General features: G+C 37.4%; 1 protein-coding gene across 1 annotated transcript; it reads right to left on the bottom strand.

Moving 5' to 3' along the window:
* Positions 1 to 5,107: 5,107 nt before the first annotated feature.
* On the bottom strand, positions 5,108 to 5,464 carry LOC132619977 (secreted RxLR effector protein 161-like). The gene has a single exon (XM_060334731.1). It carries the CDS (start codon positions 5,462 to 5,464, stop codon positions 5,108 to 5,110), a length of 357 nt encoding a protein of 118 aa, XP_060190714.1.
* Positions 5,465 to 23,153: the final 17,689 nt, after the last annotated feature.

Raw genomic sequence — 23,153 nt, 5'->3', positions numbered from 1 at the left:
AATGTTAGTGTCTAAAGGAATTCAAATTGGCTTTACATAGTTAGGACCCTAAACTAATTTGATCAGAAGCTGTTAACGTATGTGATCGGTTAGGGGTTTAGATGAAATTCAGTTTAAGGGGCAATGTCAAACTACTCTTGTCCATAAGTCTTTGGTAATTGACATTAGGTATGGGATTAAGGTAAAAGGGGATAAGGTTGCTTTGAGAGACTAAAAGGTGAGCTTAAGCATGAACTGGAGGTAGTGACCAGTGGGGCCTTTGATCCCTTTTTACTGGAAGTAAGGTTCAAGAAGGGGACGGGGAGGTGATGACCTCACCCTATCCTGTTCCTCTTGCAGGACCCTAAGGCTTCCTTGTCTTCCTAAACCTTGTTCTCATGACTGTGGGATTTATTGAGATTTTGGGATTGGTCAAGAATGGTTTGTCATGCCTTGGGGGGAATTCCTGAGATTTCATGATTATTTAAAACTAAGTTAAAATAAAGGGTAAGAGTTGTCACATCTTTGTCATGATTAAGGGGGTTAAAAGTGCCATCAACTAAGTATTAAAAGAGGTAAGTTCTTCACTAGGGTATGAATCCATTTTTTTTTAATTAGAAGTTTAACCTGCTTGACTTTCTTGTTTGCTTCATGATGAATATGCTTAAAATTTGTGCGGTATATCCATGTGTGAACTTTTTTATGTGATGTACTAACCTCAGTCTGAACTTAGTGAAAATATATTTAGTCAATCTAAGATTGGTGAGAATCCTTTGTTTCAAACCTGAATTATGGCACTTAGATATTAGTGGGGCATTGTAGTGTAACTTGGGTTAAAAGGGTAAAGTTATGATCTGCCTAGTAAGGTTTGATCCTATGACCATTGGCTTGTTTTAAAATCCTGTCATATATAGAATCATGGAAATGAAATAATTGAGTACTGTGTCTGTGTTCTAAAAAAATGAATAGTCTTAGACTGGAATTGGTTTAATGTTGGTTATTGGGGGATATGGTAAGTATTCTTAAAGGCAGTGTGGACCACTTGGCTTAGGATGGTCTTTTCAAGACACCTCAAGGAGCGGGCAGGGAAGAGTCAAGCCTAGCTTGACTCATAGTATCTACCCCCCCCCCCCCTCCCAAATGAGGGGTGTTATGACCAGCCTATAGACCATAGGGCATTCCTGTCCTGAGGGATATTGGTTTTCCTCAAATCCTATCATTTTACCGAAGGTTTGGAGACAAAAAAGGGTTAGGAAAATTATCTTGTTTAAAGATCTAGAGGTAATTTAGGAAGTCAAGAATAAGGAAACTAGTTATTTCTAGAGGGTAATCTTTTCCTACCTTTAAAGAGAAGTGAACTGGTTTAAGATTATAGATAATGAGTGTCCTGTTAGGAATTTAGAAAGTCTGAGTCCGTAAAGATTTGTTTTGAACTTTATGCCATTTCTTTTGAGGTTTGTTGACATACACAACTAGCCTTTTCCCTTTTACTACAAGTGACAACTTACATGAAATTTTATGGTGAATGCGCTCTTATTGATATTGTACTAAAATGTAGGTTATTTTCTGAGGTTCTTTTTCTGAAAATACGAAGTGGTACGGTCTCAGTTTCACCTAATGTTGTTTAGTCTAGACCTCTTGGTGCTCCAATCCTGTTTTGTATGATTACAAGCCATAGAATTTTCCACTCTATTTACACCCTTCTATTGTGCTTCTGTGATCACATTAAGCAGTTCTGATTTCATACTATAAGGACTGTTAACATATGAAGTTGATGGATCACTTATTTGATGAGTATAAGAGTTAAAGTTGGACCTCAATTAGCCTTGGTTTTTGTCCTTGAACACTGATTTTAAGGGACAGGATTCAATTAAGTAAATAGGATAACCTTGAGACCTAAAGTTGGACATATAAGACTGTGGATATGCACAGAATATATACAGGTTAATAAAAGGAAGGGCAGTATATACATGGTATACACTTGATATACACATCCCATGTGTATATCATAGGTATACTGTGTATATACTAGAGAATGGGCTAATTATAGTTAGCATATATATATATATGAGTAAAAGAAGATGGCTTGTTGTATCACTTATTTGACTAAGTATCCTAAGATTGTTGTGTTATTTTCATATGCATCATTGCAGTACCACATCTTCCTCAGTCTCTTTGCCATGATTTCGAATTTATTTTTATATTGCTTGCATTTAAATTACTTCCCATAAGATGATGCTTGTGCACAATTTTGGGACTCTGTTTGTATACTACGACAACACTAGGTTTTGGAGAATTTGAGGAGGTTTGGGGGATAGGTCTAGCCACTCCCCGATATCCAGCCATGCCTGGGGTTCATGAAACCCCTTGGAACTTGTGCGATGTCGGGAATAAGGGTGGTGACAACCTTTTCCCATTAGTATGGTATGATTTGGAGTTTCCAGTGAAGCAATAGTGTATGATCAAGTCTTTAGTTATGCACTTGCAATCAAATGGGGGTGTATATGTATATGTATATGTATATGTATATGTATATGTATATGTATATATATGTATAGTTATGTTAGTATTAGGTCCATCAAACATAGACTAATTTGATTCCTTTTCCTTTTTCCCCTTCTCCTACTGCACAGCCATTTGGCCCAGAGTCCAACCAGCCTAATGGGAATATTCTTTCAAAAAACTGTTAAGTTCAAGAAAGGAAAGGGAAGCTAATATTATTGATGGCCCAGTTATGGGTAAGAATGGCATGAAGGGCCAACCATGGGTAAAACTGGTTTTTTAAGGGGTTTGATACACTCCTAACATATCTCTCTTTCTCCTTAAATTTCAGTATGCTAGTTTCTTTTTTGGTTGAAATGTTGTATTTGTATGATTGCAAAAAACTCACATTATTATTGGAATCCTTTATATATTTGGACTAGGCCTCTTAGGTGAACGGTGCATATGCCGTTTAGTTCAACTTTAGGCCCCAACGCGATTTTCAAAATGCGAATTAATATAAATATTTTCCAAAAGAATAAAAGCGGCTAGAACAGTAAGGGAATAATGGGGAGTAGTTTCATCTTTACTATATATATAACGTTGCTATCATTTTTCTAAAGACCAGGCTTAAGCATTTTTAAACTAAAAAGCGTTTTCCTAGTTATAAGTTCAGTTTTTCCAAAAGTTCTTTTTTCAGACGGGCAAAAAATAAGCTTCAAAAATGTGTGTAAATGATATGCTTTAAAAAATGACTTCTTTCCTTTTAAACTGCAAACCAAATGACAAAGTGATTTCTAAAACACATGCAATGTGTGGCTTATTTATGTATCAAAACACACACGTTTTTCTCTGGAAATAATTCAGGCAAACAATAGAGGTTTTTGAGGGCTAAGGCCCAACCCAAAAGATTATATTTTTAGGCCCCACTTATCCAAATTTTTTGAGAAAAAAGATAAGTGCAAATACGTTTTGGGCTTAGCCCAGTAACTGAAGAAAAAGGAGAGATTTTGGGCAAAAACCCAATAGATCTTAATCAGTTTTGTAGAAAAAAAGAGCGTAACCTTGGGGATAAGCCCATGACAAAAATGTTATTCTTATATTATAAACAAATTGGGTTTTTAAGTAAATTCCAGGATCTAAAGTTAATTTTGATTATATAAACAAACTCTTGTAAATAAAAACCGCATAAACTAGTTGTAAACATAAAGTTTTAGATAAGGATGATCTAAAAAACATATTAAACAAATCAACCCGGGCCATGTATGAGTCAAGCATGAAAAAATTTATTTATCCCAAACTTTTAAAAGAATTTTAATCTTTACAAAAACTAACATTATCCTTATATATTAATGGAACTAATTATATCCGGATATTATAAATCCGAACCTAAATACCATATCTGTAAAGGGAATATATTCAATTCTTTTCAAAAAATGATATACAAAATGACAGACTTTTTTTCGGGAAATAAACACCAAATAAACAGTTCATGCAAATACTCACACATTGGAATTCGAAGGTTAACTATATAGTACGGATCCTTAATACTAGGGTGCCTAACACCTTTCCTAGGGGATCACCAGAACCCTTACCTAGAACTTTGGATTAAGAAGGATTTTTCATGGTTTATGAATAACCCTTCAAAACTGGTTTTCCTAATTTTCTAAAAATTAGATGGCGACATTTTAAAAACAAAGTCCAAAAGAGTACTAACGATTTCGAAGTAGCTTTTCCGAGCGCTAACCTTGCCTGCGAAAATGCGAGTTGTTACAAACCCAATTGGTCGACATTAGTACACATGATATGAAACACATGTTATAGCATTTCCTCCTTTCCTAGGGAACGTATGTCTTTATCTCGTAAAGAATGTTGTACATATGATATTTAGACACCATAAGAATAAATTTGAGTTCCTTTATCTACTATATCATTTTAAACTCACATCTGGCTTACTAAGTAGACTAGGTGAACATTTTTCACCTTAACGACCTTATGTCATTATCTATGCGACGTTCATGATTTTAAGTTGATAGCTCTCAAATTATCCATTTGATAATTTTTTCTTAAAATCCAGTCTCATCTCCACTCATCATTATGATAAGGAGGCCATTATCAGTGTGAGAAGGTCAACCTCTTGTTTACCTGACATACTTAAAAATAAATAATGAATGCACATAATATTCAACAATTAAAATATGTATGTATGTATGTAAATCATCTTTATTGATAATTAAAGAGCATGAGTCTTGTGAACACGGGAAAATAAAGAACAAAAATGAAGTATCTTAAAATCTACGAAAGCCTTGAGACCTAGTGTGTCTCACAAATGCATCTCTAGACAAAGGCTTGGTCAATGGATCTGCTAACATATCTTTTGTAGACACATACTTTACGTTCACTACCTTGCGTTTAACCATGTCTCTCGCATAGTTATACTTGATATCTATATGTTTGTTTTTGCAATAAATCTTAGGGAACTGGTAGAGGAAATTGCAGCCTCACTGTCACAGTAGACTAACACTGGTTCACCATCTGCTGTGATATCCAATATGTGTTCCAAGAACCTTTTCAACCAAACAGCTTCTTGTGCTGCTGATGTGAGAGCCACATATTCAGCTTCCATAGTAGATAGTGATATACATGATTATTTCTTACTACTCCATGATATGGCGCCATCACTGAGTAAGAAAACATATCCTGAGGTAGACTTCCTCTCGTTTAGATCTTCTCCATGATCAGCATCACTGTAGCCAACTAATCTCATATCTTTGTCACCTTGGTAACAAAGCGCATAATCAGTTGTTCCCTTCAGATATCTCTTGATTCTCTTTACTGCTTGCCAATGTGCTAAACCTGGGTCGGTATGATATCTACTTACCAAGCCAACTTCTTGACAAATATCAGGTTTAGTACACACCATAGCATACATTAGACTTCGGACTGCGCTCCTATAAGGAACTTCGCTCTTTTTTTCCTTCTGTTCAGGAGTCATAGGACACATTTGACTACCCAAGGCATGGCCTTTACTGATAGGAGTATCAACAGGACTACTATTTTACATATCGAATCATTCAAGAACTTTTCTAATATAATTCTCTTGGGAGAGATACAATAGTTTCTTTGGTCGATCGCTTGAAATCTTAACTCCAAGAATATATGCAGCTTCACCCATATATTTCATCTCAAATTGGGATAATAACCATGATTTTATCTCAATAATGAACTCCTTATCATTTCCAGCTATCAGTATGTCATCTACATACAATGTTAAAATCACAAACTTGTTTCTTGGCCTTTTGGTATAAATGAAATGGTCTTCATCTATCATGGTAAAACCATTGGATACAATAACATTCTGAAAACGTATATATCACTGCCTTGAAGATTGTTTGAGATCATAAATAGACTTCAAAAGTCTACAAACCTTTTTTTCGTGGCCCTTTTCAATGAAACATTCAGGTTGTTCCCTATAAATTTCTTCATTTAATTCTCCATTGAGAAAGGCAATCTTTACATCCATTTGATGTAACTCAAGATCCAAGCTTGCAATTATAGCTAGAACAAGAGGAACAGAGGTAAACCTAACAGCAGGTGAGAAAGTCTCATCGTAGTTTATTCTTTTCTGCTGTGTATACCCTTTTGCCACCAGTCAAGCCTTATATCTAACTGTGCCATCAGCCTTGAGCTTTATTTTGAGAACCCATTTTCTCCCAATATTTTTGCGTACCTGAGGGAGGTTAACTAGTTCCCAAAGGTTGTTGACTCTCATAGAATCCAACTCATCTTCCATTGCTTTTGTCCATTTGTCCTTAGAAGGGAATGAGAGAGCCTTTTTTACATTTTAGGCTTATTTTCATCTTGCAGGAGCGTAATAAATAATTCACCGCCATCAATGTCAAATCATCAGCGGGGATTCTTTTTACGAGAACCACCTCTAGTTTGTGATTCATCATTATTCCCATTTTGATCAACGTTGCTCCCACTCGGATCAAGAATACTCAACCTGCTGCCACTTGGAACAAGATCGGTGTAGCGGGCGTTGGGATTTAAAAGTTTTAATGAATCGCACATGCCTCATAAAAGGAGGGAGGTGTCCCGGGAATGTATGGTTCTTAATCGTACCGGGAAAGTAAAAAAAACCCCACCAACTGCTTAGTGGTGCTCTAAAGGATACACTTTAGAGTCGCCACCTAATTTTTAGGAAATTAGGAAAATTGATTCGAAAAGGGTCCATTTAAAACTATTATTTAAAATAAATCTAATCTACCAAAGTCTGGGTAAGGGTTTTGGTGATCCCCCGGGGAAGGTGTTAGGCAGCCCGGTATTAAGGATTCGCTCAATTGCGGTTTACCTACGGGTTTTAATAGTGTGCCTTATGATTATAAGTTTTTTTAAGATAAAAATTGCTTAAGTCTAGATTTTCGCAATAAGGTTAGTCATCATTCATGCAAAAAATATGCTTTTCAAGAAATCAACGAAGTATAGTTTTGCCCAAAATTGGGCGTAGGATGTCGGACTAGAACACTTAGGCTAATACTTGAAGGCTCTTAGCCTAAGTAGGACTCCACGTAAGTTCACCCCAAAAAAAAAAGGTTTTTGAAATGCATTTAAGTATAGAAAATAGTTTTTATATGAAAGAAGTTTTATATACAATATAGTTCGTATATAAACCAATTTATACTTAACTAAATTATCCAATTTTAACAAGTTTTAAGTCCATTTCTACAAATTTTATACAAATTTTACACACTAGTATCATTGAAATCAGTCCAATAGTCTCAAATCAGTCCATATCAGTCCGGTCCCATAAGTTCTCAGAATGTCACTTTCAATCCATAATTGCCTAGAAATCGGCAGATTTAGTCCTTAAAGCCCAAACAATCCGTTTTGTTAGTCCTTTATCCATGATTAACGTTAATTATTTGTAAAAATAATTTTTTAGCGACTCTAATCCATAATCTAATCATATGGGTTCCAATAATCAAAACGCACATAATGAATTTAAAGACTTAAAGTAAATAGTTAAGAATTGGGCTGACCAAGCCCAAAATAGAGAAGTATTATGCAACGGGTTCCTCAAATCCAACGTAAGCTCCAAATGCGCTCCATTTTTGGCGTTGACTCAATCCGTACACATTGATGGGCCTCGTGGAAGCCCGCCAATGTGTTTTGGGAGGGGTATAAGATGCAAAAGGGTATACTTGACATTAGTATTCATTCAATAATTAAATCTAAATGCGGAAAATTGAACTAAGTTAATTATTACAAAGCCAAAAATATGAATTACAACCACATTGGGCCATAGCCCATCAGCAGTTAATCGAATGATCCTATATAAACAACAACTCAACGACTAATCAGGACCAAAGATAGCAAAGTAGAATACTAGTTTACTATAGGCCCAATACTAGAAACCAGAAATTCTTCCTCTCATTTTTCTAAGTATGGGAAACCAAGTATACTTGATATACCAATATGCCTGTCCCCCAGCCTCATTTCTTGAAATTTTCTAAGTGTAAGAGGCAAGATATACATGAATATACCTCTGTATACAGTTTTTCCAAGATTTTTCTAAGTGTAGGAAATCAATATACCCAAATATACCACTGATATACCTGGATATACACGGAAAAACCTCCTAAAAGGGGCATACCCTTCTATATCCATCCAATCTCACAAGTATAACACACATTCATTCTATTTTAAGCCTTTGAACTTAGTAAAACAACCAAGCAAATAAGCACAAATCAACATGTAGGCAAAAAAATCACTGAAACTTAATAGAAACTAGGAAGGACAGTTCAATACATAACACATGATAGTCAACAAGTTAAAGCAGATCAACAACATCATGAATAAGCAAAGTTAAACTAAAGTTTCCAAATCTCAGTTTTCAAGTAAGGCCAATAGCCAAAAGAATGGGAACTTTAAGGCAAATTTAAGAGTCAGCTGGATTCATTTTAGGCTGGAAGGGGTCAAATTCATCTCAAGAAAGTCATCTTTTGATACTTTCCTTATTTAGAAAAGTTACAGGATTCAATCATTGAAGTTTTTAGGCCAATATCAAACTGATTTCACATTTTAGGCAAATTTAGATACCAAAAGGAAGGTTCTACAAGTTCCAACAGGTATTTCAAACCCAATCAATTTCAGTCATAGTCAATTATTAGCCCTTTTCATTATTAAAACCAAAAATCCCCCTGCCCCTTTAGTCTACAACAAGAGTAATAGGTTAACCATAAAGCCAAATAGGTTTCTCTTACCTTCAGAGTTGACACAAAAGAACCATACACATAGTTAGAATCCGCAGAGGTCACTATAGGTGCATCAGATGTTTTACCAAGTATAAGTTGGTTCAAATTAGGAAAAGCAAGGTCAAGTATACAGATGGCAGGTTTAGAGGAAAAAACATTAAATGATTAATTAAGTAGAATTGCACGAACACAAGACAAGTCTTTCTATCTAGTTTTAGTCCAATACCAGTTCACATAGTCAAGTAGGTAGTTAACAGGTTCAGAGAAAGAGTAATAGGTCAAAGGGTATTGAACTTTAGTCATTTTCTAGAATTTGTTTCAAAGAATCTCACATAGCAGGTTAAGAACCTCAATAACAAGCTTAATAGGGAACATAGATGCTATCCTAGGCCAAGGGATATGTCAAACAAACCCTTAGAAACAAACAACAAGAGGTAAAGACATGGCATCATTCAGGTCTTAGGAGATCAAAACCAACAGGGCAAGGAAACAAGCTAACAAATAGGTGGATTCTTAGTTGTCAAAGCAGTGTCAAGTCCATTTTTAGTCTTTTATTACCAAGTCAAGATGTCATAGAGTCAGGATGCAAGTTTAAAAGCAGGATTTAGTCCAGTATTAGTTCAAACTCAAAGAATCAAGGCACAACAAATAAGTGGAAACATGGTATTAGGATAACATTAGCAAGCACAAAGAAATAGTCAATAACAAACATGAGCAAGAAAGTAAATAAGTTAAATTCATTAGGAAATTTCACACAGAATAGCGGCAAGTCCTTAAAAGATCAAACAAGGTTAAAAGAGGATCATGACACTACACCTTGGTCCAATTTAGTTGATCAGAACATCATACCAGCTGAGAGGGGAGGGGAGGGGGTCACAGTGCCCATATATATATTTTTTTCCAATAATGAACACACACCTAAGTCAACTCCATGAGTTTACAAGTTCAAAACAAGCTTTTCCCAGAATTTTTGAAAGTAGAAAGAGGTGATCAACAAACATGTTCACAGATATAGGGTAAGAATAGCATGTGAGGAAGGCAAAATATCATATTTTTAGCTTTTAGGACAGGTCTCAATAATGAGGGTGTTTAAAAACAGTGTTTTCTTCTAATTTTAACTAAGGTGGGACCTCATTTTAGCCAAAAATAAGTTAAACATGAACATGATTCTCATTGCAAGATTTCAGAAGGGTTTCAGCATCAATTAAACATATATGACCAACACTCAATATCAAGAGTCACTTAAAGTCAAATGATCAGATCAAAAACTGTATTTTTGGCAGTTTTGAGTTCTCAAATAAACAAAAACAGGCAATACATCACTTTACAGACTTAACAAAACCTCAAACAAGAATAAAAATCAATGTACCATCTTACAGAGTTTTGAAACTTCAAGAAATAAACACAGATTCTATCTTTAACTTCACATAAACACTTGAAAGAGTTCAGAATCATACAAACATCTATAGGGGGAAGGAAAAGAGGTTAACACGGGCTCTAAACTTTCATATAAAGGGTAGTTATCAAACACAATAACTTAACAGTCAAAAAGTCCAGAAAAATTGAAATTCAAACACAAACAATGCAAGTATTAAAGCTGTAATCACATCATTCACAGAGAAAACAAAACTCAGATTCTCAAAGGATACAAATCAACCATCAACCTTCTATAGTTTACCTTACTTATCATTTCTACCCTTTTTTAAACTTTATTCTTACAAGTTCTAAGAAGTTTTACTATTTTTTAATCCTAAAACAGTTTTAAACCCTCCTAAACTCTCCTTCTTTTAACCTTTTAAACCATTTTAAAGTCCTTTTAACCAATTTTAAGCTTGTGTAACATCATTATCCTATCATACGTGGCTTGAATAATCAAAAACTTACATTATCTACTCATTCTTTACCAAACAGACCTTGACAAGTACCTTAAACTAAATTTTAACTAGATTCACAAAGTTTTAATACTAAAGTCAAGATACAACATGGATAAACCAATGGAACAGTAATAGATACTTGCAAAAAATGAAATAAATTATATAAAAATGACAGAGGATGAGGGGTTACCTTATTTTGAGCAGCCAAAATATTAAAGGGGAGATTGGTTCAAGTTTCAAACACCAACACCCAAAAATCCTTATAAAACAGCCTTTTTTTTATAGTATATATTGTATGATACATTTGTATTATAGCCTAGTGTTGATGTAATGATATTTTCAATGGTATATATATAGTATATATTGTATATTTGTAGAACATAGTTTGAATATAAGAAATAGGGGACTTAGTCTCTTCTATTACTTAGGATATTTTTTCCAGAAAAAAGCCCTCTCCTAAGTGGCAATACATACCTCTATTTATAGCATCAAAAATAGGCTTCTTGGGACAAAAGTGGGAAGAAATTAATCCATAATAGAATTTGCCCCCAATTCCCAACCCTAATTCGAAAATAATTCAAACAACCAATAAAGGAAAAGTCAGATTTTAAACAAATTGTACCCAACCGTACTATATCCAATCAGAATTTTACCACAAATCACATAGTACCCAAAAATCCAACGGAATTCCCTCTAGAAATCCTAATAAATATCAACAAATATAGAGAATACTAGAATAGTACGCCTAGTCACACAAAAAACAAATCCAGCAAGATTCCAACGGTGCAATAGTACTAAAAATAAGATAGAATCCCCAAATTAGTACTCAATTTGCAATGAGGACTTTGGGAAATTACCCTAGGTCCTTTGTTTTTATGTGTGGTACACAAGATAGCCAGGAACTCTTTTGGTTCCACCCATGGAAACCAGAGACTCAAAGGACCTGAAGGACATCCCTAATTCACCCTTAAATTTGAGTTAAAAAGACGTGAATCAGTAAATTAAACCTGGTATTAGGTAGAGCACGTTTGGGGGAGCAAAACCCCTAAACAATCTGGTGAAAATGACCATGAAATCAGCCTGAAATGGCTTCGATAGACAGGAACTCTAATCACCTCCATCAGAGGTGTTTTAGAGAGGAGAACGAGCATGTAGGACTGAAGTTTGCCTTTTGGCACTTCAGTCCCATTAGATATATATACCCCCTTCCCCCATAGTTTCAAAAAAAATTTAAGAGGCCCCCAATGTTTAAAATGTAATTTAAAAGGGCCCCATGTATATAATTAAATGAAAATATGTAATTATACGTAACTACGTATTAGCTTACAAACCATATAAAAACCCGAGTTTTATAAAAACAAATTTTGGAATACGTCGTTTTAAAATACGAGCTTCAATATGAACCTAATATTGACACATTCTGGATAATATTTAAGTATGTGAAAAAATACAGTCAAAATGAACCGTAACTCGTATGTTGTTTTAATTAACAATTTTCCCGAGTTAGACGGAACGGGATGTGTATTATTTATTTTTTGACTTACATTTATGAAAATAAATAACTCGTAATTTCTTATAATTGTCAATTTTCACAGAATAGTAAAAACGTCAATTTTGCAATTTTCTCGGGACTTTTATTTTTTTTATTTTGTAAGGGCATTCTCACCCCTTCTTGGACTCGAGACATATGGAAATTAAAAATATACGTTTTATGAGGTGAAAATTAGGTGTCAACAATTACCCCTTCGAAGTTCAAGGATGACAAGGCCATCCTTGAGCTACGAATTTGACAAACCTAATTTTTCATCGAATAATAGAAATTACAGTCCTTTTTGCGCAACATTTCAGAAGTATGGCCGGACCTTGATTTCCAAGCTTCCTACATATCTCAGGCTAAATGAGAATTCTGTCCGTTTGTAGTTCTGACTTTATGATGACTATAAAATAAAGAGTTTCTTTCAGCTATCTCGGGATGTCCCAAGATAATTATAGGACTATGACCGAGCCTCGAAACTTGAGTAGCCCACATATCCCTGACTTTGGGAATCAGGCCAATTGTAGTTCGATTTGATAGCCCGAAAAAGAATATCCCTTTTTATGGGAACCCCTTTGGCCATTTTCGGTTGAAAATCTGAACCGGAGGCGGTTTTTGAAAGGACTTATTAGTGTTGATGCTTGAAATGATCTCCAATCCTTGGTGTAGAAAGCTTTACTTTAGTACACGGTTTTTGACTGGTTGCCCAAGAAACGTTCTATGTATGCTCCGCATGTTTTGAATCCGGCTTTTACTCCCACCTTTGGTAGCTTCTAGCTCGTTTCCAAATGCAGAGTCCTGCGTGTTAGTCTTTTGAAATTTTTTATCTGTGTGGCATTTTGTCATTTTGTTGACATTGTAGTCATCCTCCAATATCATGTCCATCTTTTCGCAAAGGCTTATCCGTTTTCTTTCTTCTCTCCTGTAAGTGTGTCTTTTTGTGTATATTTTTTTTAAATAATGTACTCTGGATAATAATCACCATACTTTGACTGGACGTTTTTCGTCGTCAGATGTTTCTATCGTTCAATGATAACTTCTGTTGGGATCTGGGTCGGGCTATACCGTATTTCTGCGAACCTACACACCCCAGTCCAGTTTTCATTTTCGTAACTCGATATGTCAATCATGAAACCCATGTTTTCTCGTGCAGGGCCGTTTTTGTTTCTCACGACGTCTACTACCCTCGAAAATTTGGCATCACATCATGATTGCATATCGCGATACTATCCAAATCTGGTGTCGCACATCCCGTTATCCGCATACGGTGACCGTGGTATACCAGTTGGTCTAACATCACCTATAGTAAAAAATACCCAAATGTAGACTGCACATCAGAGTGCAGTATCATATTCCTCTCATGATGACCGCTAACCCTTGTTTCCAAAATTACAACATTTAGTCAGAATTTTCAAGTTAACTACTACATATTCAAGGACAGAGCCTTTTCTCATGACTACCACTATCCCTGAACCATGATTACGTTAACTTGAAATAGACTGCAATAATAACCACTAATCTTGACATAGGAATCACATTCGTATTTCAACGATTGCGGACATCAAGCTCGGAATTACGCTATCTAATTTTGGCTATATATATGGATGGCGACTCAGCCCCTTCGGCACGTAGTCTCTTAATCCATATCGTCATTTTGAGGAATGAAGCTTACCTCGGTGGCAAGATTTACACCTTTCTTTTTTTGACTCCGGGGAAGAGTACCCGCCCGTCGATAGGATTCACAACTTCCAAAAGGACTAGACTCGATTGTGAGTAATGGCATTCAATCCGCTATCAATGCGTCATTTTAAATTTTTGGATTTTTGGACGTCCACTCAGCCAATGTATTAAGGCAAGCCATGCGACGTCTAGGCCGGGGTCTCAATACCTTGATACAAAAGCTATTTTTAGTGGAAACCCGGCTTGGCTTCTGATACGATGATTATATCTTCCAGTAGTCTTTAAAAAATTTCATTCTGTAAAAATCTTCATGCTCTGCGAAATGAACAAACCTATTAGCGTAAAGAAAACTTTACTTGGGGAGGGTTTTGTTACCCTTTTGTATATTCGGTCGTGCTGCTATTTTTTGACGCTTCTCCTTGCTCGTCGTCACTACCCTGGTTTAAACATTCTAGCAAACGAGTTAGTGCAAAACATCCATGCTTGTTTGTTCCTGCATCCACAGATAAATTTGTCATTTCCTATATGGTCGATCACTCTCCCTGCATATGGACTTCGTTCGTTCATATCTCGGCAGGAAAGGATGCTCATTTTCCTTAAAAATCTTTTATTTTCTAGCAGAGCTAAGAAAAAAAAAATTGACGATGATTTTTAGAATATACGTTCGAAAATAATATTTTATGTGCACCCTTTTAATGTCACGACATTAGTTACTCAAGAAAAGTCTTGTGTCTTGCCTTCTTCTTCTTGATCTCGGCTAGCAAAATTTTTGAATCCCCTTAAAAAGTTTTGCCCCGGTTTTTATACGTCTTTCTACCAACTCGATTTTTGTTGTGTCGAAGGAATTTTTGAGACCCTCTAAAACATTTTGGCCCAGTGTAAGTGTGTATTTGTTATTTCTTGATTTTGCTATTCGTAAGGAATTTTTGAGATTTTTCTCAAAGATTCTGTCCCGGTTTCCTTGTGGTGTTACCTTTATCTCTTATTTCGTCAAATCGTTTCTGAAGTTTTCCTAAGGTTTACTGGGAAATTTGTTTGGAATGACCGAGCGGGAAAGCGCCTACGTATCCCGTTTCATGGAATCAGGTCGAAACGTAGTTCGGGGTAAACATATTGGAAAAACAATTGCGAGACTGAACTCAAACGAGCGCCTACATATCCCAAATGGGAATCAGGTCATAACATAGTTCAAAATACAAAATTTTGGATTTTTGGGTTAAAGCGACGAGCTTGGAAAAACGCCTACGTATCCCTTTATAAGTATAGGGAATCAGGTCCTTGCGTAGTTCGTACATGATAAATTTGGGTTTGGTTTTTTTTTTTTCCTAAGAAAAAGTGCAAAATTACAAGCAAAGGAAGTGCAACTTTAAAAGAAAACCTGAACTATGGAAACTCTGAATCCTCATAGCTATCTTTTCTTCACACGTAGTATCTTTTGATGGCATCTGACTTTATCGCTTTTAGCCAATCTTGACCATCCATTTCAGCAATTACTATGACTCTTCCTGATAGTACTTTCCGTACAATATAGGGCCCTTCACATTTTGGCGCGAACTTCCCCTTGTATTCTTCTTGATTAGGGAATATTCTTTTGAGCACCAATTGCCCGATTTGAAACACCCTAGCTCTCATATGTTTGTTGAAAGCTCGCGCCATCCTTTGTTGGTACAATTGGCCATGACAAACAACAATTATCTATTTTTCATCTATTAAAGTCAGCTGCTCATATCTTTTGTGGATCCATTCCACATCATCCAACTCAGCTTCTTGTATTATTCGCAGTGAAGGGATTTCTACATCGGCTGGTATCACTGCTTCAGTGCCATATACCAACAAGTACGGGGTGGCTCCAGTCGAAGTCCTGGCGGTAGTGCGGTATCCCAGCAGGGCATATGACAATTGTTCATGCCAGTCTTTGTAGTTATCAATCATCTTTCGGGGGATTTTCTTGATGTTTTTGTTGGCGGCTTCTACAGCCCCGTTCATTTGTGGTTGATATGTGGTTGAATTTCGGTGGGTGATCTGAATCTGCGCACACATGTCTCTCTTCAAGTGGCTATTCAGGTTAGCCCCGTTGTCTGTTATGATTGATTCTGGGATGCCAAATCAGCATATGATATTGTTGCGCACAAAGTCCGTGACCACTTTCTTTGTCACCGATGAATAAGATGCTGCTTCCACCCACTTGGTGAAGTAGTCTATGGCGACCAAGATGAAGCGATGTTTGTTCGACGCAGCTGGCTCAATTGGTCCTATGACATCCATGCCCAAGCGGCGAATGGCCAAGGTGATGTCATAGCATTTAGTTCTGTTGGAGGGACTTTTATCAAGTCTTCATGAATCTGACACTTATGGCACTTCTGTACAAATTTGCTGCAGTCATTTTCCCTGGTCATCCAGTAATAACCTGTTCTCAAAATTTTCTTTGCTAGTACGAACCTATTCATGTGAGGCCCGCTGGTTCCGGCATGTACCTCTTCAATCAATTTTGTAGCTTCAAAAGAATCAACATACCTAAGCAATCCCAAATCTGGAGTTCTTATGTACAGGATATTCTCGTTGAGGAAGAAGCCACTTGCCAATTTCCTGATAGTCCTCTTTTGATTCAAGGTGATTCCTTCGGGAGCTGATTCCCTCGGGATATTTTCCTTTCTCCAAGAACATTTTAATGTCAACATACCAAGGTTTTCCATAGGTCTCAGCTTCTACAAAAGCACAGTGGGCTGACTGATCTTTGATTTCAATTTTGACAGGATCAATGTATCTACTGTCGGGATACTGAATCATGGATGCTATTGTTACCAATGCATCAGCGAATTCATTCTGAGTTCTTGGTATATGTTTGAACTTGACTTCTCAAAAATGATCCTCTAATCTTTACACAAGTCCAATATACAGTATGATCTTTTCGTTTTTGGTAGCCCACTCTCCTCGAACTTGATGGATTAGCAAATTCGAGTCGCCAATTACATAAAGTTCTTTCACATTCATGTCGAGAGCTAAATGTAGACCCAAGACACAGGCTTTGTATTTAGCCATGTTGTTAGTGCAATTGAAACTTAACTTGGCCACCACTGGATAATATTGGCCTGAGTCTGAAACCAAGACGGCTCCGATCCCAGATCCTTTAAAATTGACTGCTCCATCAAAGTACACTTTCCATCCTAATTCATCTTCACCTGCCTCACCTTCAATTGTAATTATTTCTTCATCTCGGAAGTAAGTCCATAAAGGTACGGGATTGTCATCTACCGGGCTTCCTGTCAATAGGTCTGTCAATGTCTGCCCTTTGACTGCCTTATGTGCGACTTACTGGATGTCGAACTCTCTTAAAAGAATTTGCCATTTGGCCAGCTTCCCTATGGGCATGGGTTGGCAAAAGATGTACCTTAGTGGATCCATTCTTGAAATCAAATTAGTTGGGTAGGCAGCCATATAATGTCTCAACTTCTGAGATACCCAAGTTAGAGCGCAACATGTCTTTTCCACCAAGGAGTATTTGGATTCGCAAGGTGTGAAAGTTTTACTGACGTAATAGATGGCTCTCTCTATCTTGTCTGTTTTGTCATTTTGTGCTAACATGCATCCAAAAGCATTTTCTGATACTGACATATATAGCAGCAAAGGACTTCCTGGCCCTGGTGGGACCAATACAGGTGGATTTGATAGGTATCTTTTGATTGTGTCAAAGGCTTTCTGACAATTTTCTGTCCAATTGGTTGGAGCATCTTTCTTGAGGAGATTGAGGATTGGTTCTATGATTACTGTGGATTGGGTGATAAAGCATCCAATATAATTCAACCTTCCTAAGAAACTCATGACTTCTTTCTTTGTTCTAGGCAGTGGTAGCTCTTGGATTGCTTTGATCTTGGTGGATCTAACTCGATACACCGACGACTGACTATGAACCCTAGTAATTTTCTAGCAGGCACTCCAAATGTATATTTTGTAGGATTCAACTTCAAATCGTACTTGCGGAGTCTATCAAACATTCTTCGTAAATGGTCGAGGTGGCCTTTACCTACTTGGGATTTGATGACGACGTCATCCACATACACCTTAATTTCTTTGTGCATCATATCATGAAAGGCGGCTGTCATTGCCCTCATGTAAGTAGCGCCGATATGTTTGAGTCCGAAAGGAATTATCCGGTAATGATATACTCCCCATGGTGTGATGAATGCCGTCTTTTGAGCATCTTCTTCCACTATCAATATCTGATGATAGCCTGCGTAGCAATCCACAAAGATTTCACCTCATGCTTGGCGCAGTTATCAATGAGTATGTGAATATCTGGGAGCGAACAATTATCCTTTGGGCTAGCACGATCGAGATCATGGTAGTCCACACAAATTCTCATTGTCCTATCTTTCTTTGGTATCAGAACTATGTTTGCTAACCATGTCGGGTATGATGTCACCTCAACGACCCTCGACTGAATCTGTTTTTCCATTTCTTCTTTAATTCAAATGCTGACATCGAGCTTAGGCTGCCTGATTTTTTATTTTATCGGGGTAAATCCTTCGATGATTGGTAACCTATGGGCAATAATATTCGTACTCGAACCCGGTATATCGCCGTATGACCAAGTGAAAACATCCTCATACTCTTTCAGCAGGCTCTGATACCCTTCTTTCTCAGCTTCCATCAAGTGCACACTTATTCTAGTCTCCCGTACCAACTCCTCACTTCCTAGATTAACTGCTTCTGTTTCCTCTGGCTTTGGCGTGGGTCTGTTCTCATATTCTTCTTCGTCATCTATTAACCCCTCCGGTTCAGTTGTCTACCGTTGATCGTTATTTTGTTCATCGTCATTTTCACTTGCTTTGTAACATGTCATGACATTATTTGTGGCCTCTGTATTATTACTGTAAAACAAAATAGCGTGGTTTTTAATCTTGTAAAAGAAATCTCAATTATGTATTAATATATATTCACATTAAAATTATATATACTTATAGGTGAGGTAAAAGGATTTTGTTTTATTGCAAATTTTGAGGCGTTTTCATTGAAATCTTAAAACGATCAGTGCAAACAACGGTCCTGGTTCAGAATGGGACATCGAACCATTTCCATTATTAAATAACACGTAAATAAAAAGGTGATAAGCTGGGCCTCAAAGCTGACTTTCGCCATTTTTTCCTGAAAATGAGCATTCTTTCTACCGTAGAGTGAACAACGGGGTAGACGTCCATCCAAATGTTGTCTCTCCTAGTTCAATAGGGCGAATCTCTAATGCTTTAAAGCATTCTTCAGTGATGGCCGCACATTCTCTTTCTCAAAACAACGTCCTTAAACCCTCTTCTGGATCTTCGCCGTTGTGGCCCAATGGGCACGTTGTGAAGGATTGGTAGAGATGAGGGAATGGCTTTCTCATTTCAATGAGACCTCTCAGCCTATACTCTGCTTCCTCTTCTTCTGCCTGACATGGCTCATATCCAACCCCAAACCGGTATTTCCCATATTTGATACCCATTAGTTCTCAAATTCCTTGCAAGTTCTTTCCCAAACCTTTCCCGGGTTCAAGCCCATTCCTTACCATAGTGGTAGCAACCATCTTGTGGACCGGCGACATAGGGATATCTTCATTAGCTCCCCTACAGTCTATCATGGCTAGCTCAACAATGTGAAAATCAGCACCTGCTAGTGATATCTATATGACTGGGTCAAGGTTATTTGGATAATTGTGGACACTTCCTTTGCCGTGAATCATGACTTCCTGATCATCCCATACGAATTTGAGAGATTGATGTAACGAGGATGCTACACCTCCAGCGGCATGCAACCAAGGTTGGCCCAACAACAGGTTATAGCTTGTTTTGATGTCCATGATAACAAACTCCACTACGAACTCTGCGGGGCCTATTTGTATGTGTAAATCTATTTCTCCAATAGGGTCGCTGCTTGCACCATCATAAGCTTTTACGTTAGTCCGACTCTGGCGGATCTTGCCAATACCATACCCGAGTTAATTCAGATTTGTCACAGGGCATACATTTAACCCAGCTCCCCCATCAATCAGTACTTGTGGAATAACTTTGTCACGGCATTTGACTGTTATGTGCTGGGATTTATTGTGGGACTTCCCCTCCCTTGGTAATTCATCGTTAGAGAATAACAGCCTATGAGCTCGCACGACATACCCCACAATTTCGGTCAATGTTTCGTTTGTAGTGTCGGCAGGTACTCGGACTTTATCCAAGGCTTTTATCAAGGCCAACCGATGTTGGGATGAACTGAGTAGTAGTGACATTACTGATATCCTAGCAGGAGTCTTATGCAGGTGCTCAACAATCGAATAATCCTTGACGGGAATTTGCCTCCAGAATTTTCAGCTTCACCTTCAGTTATTGGTTTCTTCTGAGATTTTTCACAATGAGGCGCTTCGGGCATACCCTGAACCACAGCAGCTATTTATTTATCTTTGTTGATCATCATTTAGTGCGGTGGTTTGATCACAAAGGGTTCGTTCTCAATTGATCCTGATGCTTTGAGTATGAATGGGTCATTGAGAATTTGAGCGACTGTTGAGGGGTATTTGAGCTCGAAAGGCTCTCTTTTGGCTGTGGTAGATATCTCAGATCCCTTTGTCAAAGGGTCTATCAGTTCTTCTCGCTCTTGTAATGAGAATGAGGCGACGGTGCTCTCTAATTCTTCAATATCTTGGCAAATTATCGCCGAGCTCTCTTCCCAATCATCACTTCTCTCTATCATGTGAATTTGGTTTCCTCCATGGTTTGGGAACGGATTTGTGTCCAAATTTAGAGGTGTTGGCTCTAAGATGAGCTCACGATTGTTAATTATGTCCTGTAATTTATGTCTTAGGTTTATGCAATATTCCGTGGCATGTCCAGCTTGGTTAGAATGACAGGCACAAGTGAGATCTGGCATGTACCATCGATCAGTGGGGTTAGCAGTTTTTGGTGGAACGATGCTTATTCGCCCAGCATCCCTTAGTTTGGCAAATTGACTTGTCCTTGATTCTGGCAGAGGAGTGAATGCTCTCATAGGTTTCCTTTGGGGTGCCTTATAGTTTGCCGGTGGAGGCTGGTTCTGGAAAGTTTGGTTTTGCGGAGCTTGGTTATTAGGTATTGGCATTCGATAATGTAGTCGTGGGGTTCAGTTGCTTGGTGCTTGTGCTTAATAGTTTGGTTGTGGAGCTTGGTAGCCGGGTTATGCGTAGCACACAGTCATTTGGCTATATTGGGGTGAGGTGGTTGAGTAGTTGGTTGGTGGAGGTGATTGGTAGCTATCTGGATTTTTATGGGTCATCTCTTTTTCTTTGGCTTTTTGGAGTAGTAGTTCTAGAAACATAGTGTCACGACCCAACCGGAGGGCTATGACGGGCACCCGGTGCCAACCTACTCGGACACCTCTTATCATACATTCATTTTCACATCTAGGTAAGCCACATGGCCTACGCATGATTTCTATATATCAATAATACTAATCTCATTGGACAACAACACATTTATATCATCATCAACAACTATGCCCATGTGCATATACACAAGCCGACGAGGCTCATAAACTGATATACAAAATATAACCCGACAAGGGTAGAAGACATCTAACCATACATAACTGTCTACGAGCCTCTAAAGAGATTACGTAACAACATATAGATGGGACAACACCCCGCCAGCCCATATGTATGTACACAAAAGAATAATACCCAAAGCTGCAGCTCCGGATCAAATAGAGCTCCTCTATGTAGTCTCTGAACAAGCAGTCTATGGGTTGAGTCTATCTCCATGTCCACCTACGGGCATGACGCAGTGTCCACAAACAAAAGGACGTTAGTACGAATAATGTACTGAGTATGTAAAGCATAATCAACAACATAATGGAAGCATAAGAAACAAAATAAGATAGGAGAGTCATGATGTAATAGGGCTATTTGTACCTTTAGTGGCAACTATCCTATTTTCTTACCCATTTTCTAATAGGAACCTTCCATTTATAGTGCTTACTCATGTATGTATATATTAGTATCATTCCCGACCATGAAGGTTCAGTTTTTACATACCCGGCCATAACAAGGCTCGGTGTCATATATACCTGGCACTACCAAGGCTCAGTCTTATCCGTACCCAACTGCAGTGGTGTGCGCATGATAGGTATCATACCCGACCATATAAGCTCGGTGTTACATAATAGTCATACATACTTAGACACGTATACATAAGAGTCTATAAGTATCATCATATCATTACCATCATCGTTTTCGTTACATCTATCCTTAGAGGATCAACTATCATATAAGGGAGGTAATAGCATCGTGAAAGTATCGAGGATCATGAGCTTTAGTAATTTTTAGAGATAGAGTCATTTGGAAGACATTATGGAACTTAGAAGAGGGTATATAGCAAAGGAATCATGCCTTAATGAAAGAGGGGTTAGCCTTACATACCTCTTTGTCTTCTCAACTACTTAACGTTCACCATCGAAGCTTGTACAATCTACATTTAGAAGGATTCATACTATAGTTAAGCCTCAATGATACTCTTGAATTCAAACTAGAATAATTCATGATCTAATGAAAATTGGGCAGCATTTTCCCTACTTTGTCAACTTCCACCATATTACAACTCCCAAACAACCACAATAACATCCACAATATCATAATCAAGTAATCACATTCCATTAAGCCTTCAAAATTCATTCCCATGCTCAACTAATACTAACAACTTCACACCCCTTCTAAGAACAGTTTCATACAATGCTTCCTCATCACTATTACTACCTTTCATAACAAGATTATACCCATATCATACTAAGAATCATGACTCAACTTAGCTTACTACTCAAAAACATCATAAAAGCTACATTTAGACCTCATTTCTACTTTCTTCTTCTACCCAAGTTGTTCAACAACAAAGCATTCATGATAACATGAAATAAGCATGAAAACTAACCTTTTATCTCATAAGAATGGGCCTTGAATCAAGATATCACCCTGGGTGAAAACCCTAGCTTTAATACTCAAGTTATTCTTGAAGTCTACTAACCCTAGTGAGCCTTCTAATACATGAACACTTCAATTCTTGCTATTTGATCTTTGTTTTCTCTTTGGTTGGAGTGGAATATGCTTGGAGAAGGGTTTGGAGCTCTTAAGACTTATGGAAATGTGAGAAATGAAATAAAAGAACAAGGGTCATCTATTTACACAAAAATTAAAAAGTTGTCCGATGGACTTATACGGTCCGTATAATATTATACGGTCCATATAAGTGGACCGTATAACACCACCATGAAAATATCCCTTTCTGTAAAGGTCATGTTATACGGACCCCCTTATACGGACCGTATAAAGTTATACGGACCGTATAAGTGGTCGTATAACTC

Source organism: Lycium barbarum, chromosome 11 (genome assembly GCF_019175385.1).
Source record: "Lycium barbarum isolate Lr01 chromosome 11, ASM1917538v2, whole genome shotgun sequence".
NCBI classification, from domain to species: domain Eukaryota; kingdom Viridiplantae; phylum Streptophyta; class Magnoliopsida; order Solanales; family Solanaceae; genus Lycium; species Lycium barbarum.
This window is presented reverse-complemented; position numbering and strand designations above follow the sequence as displayed.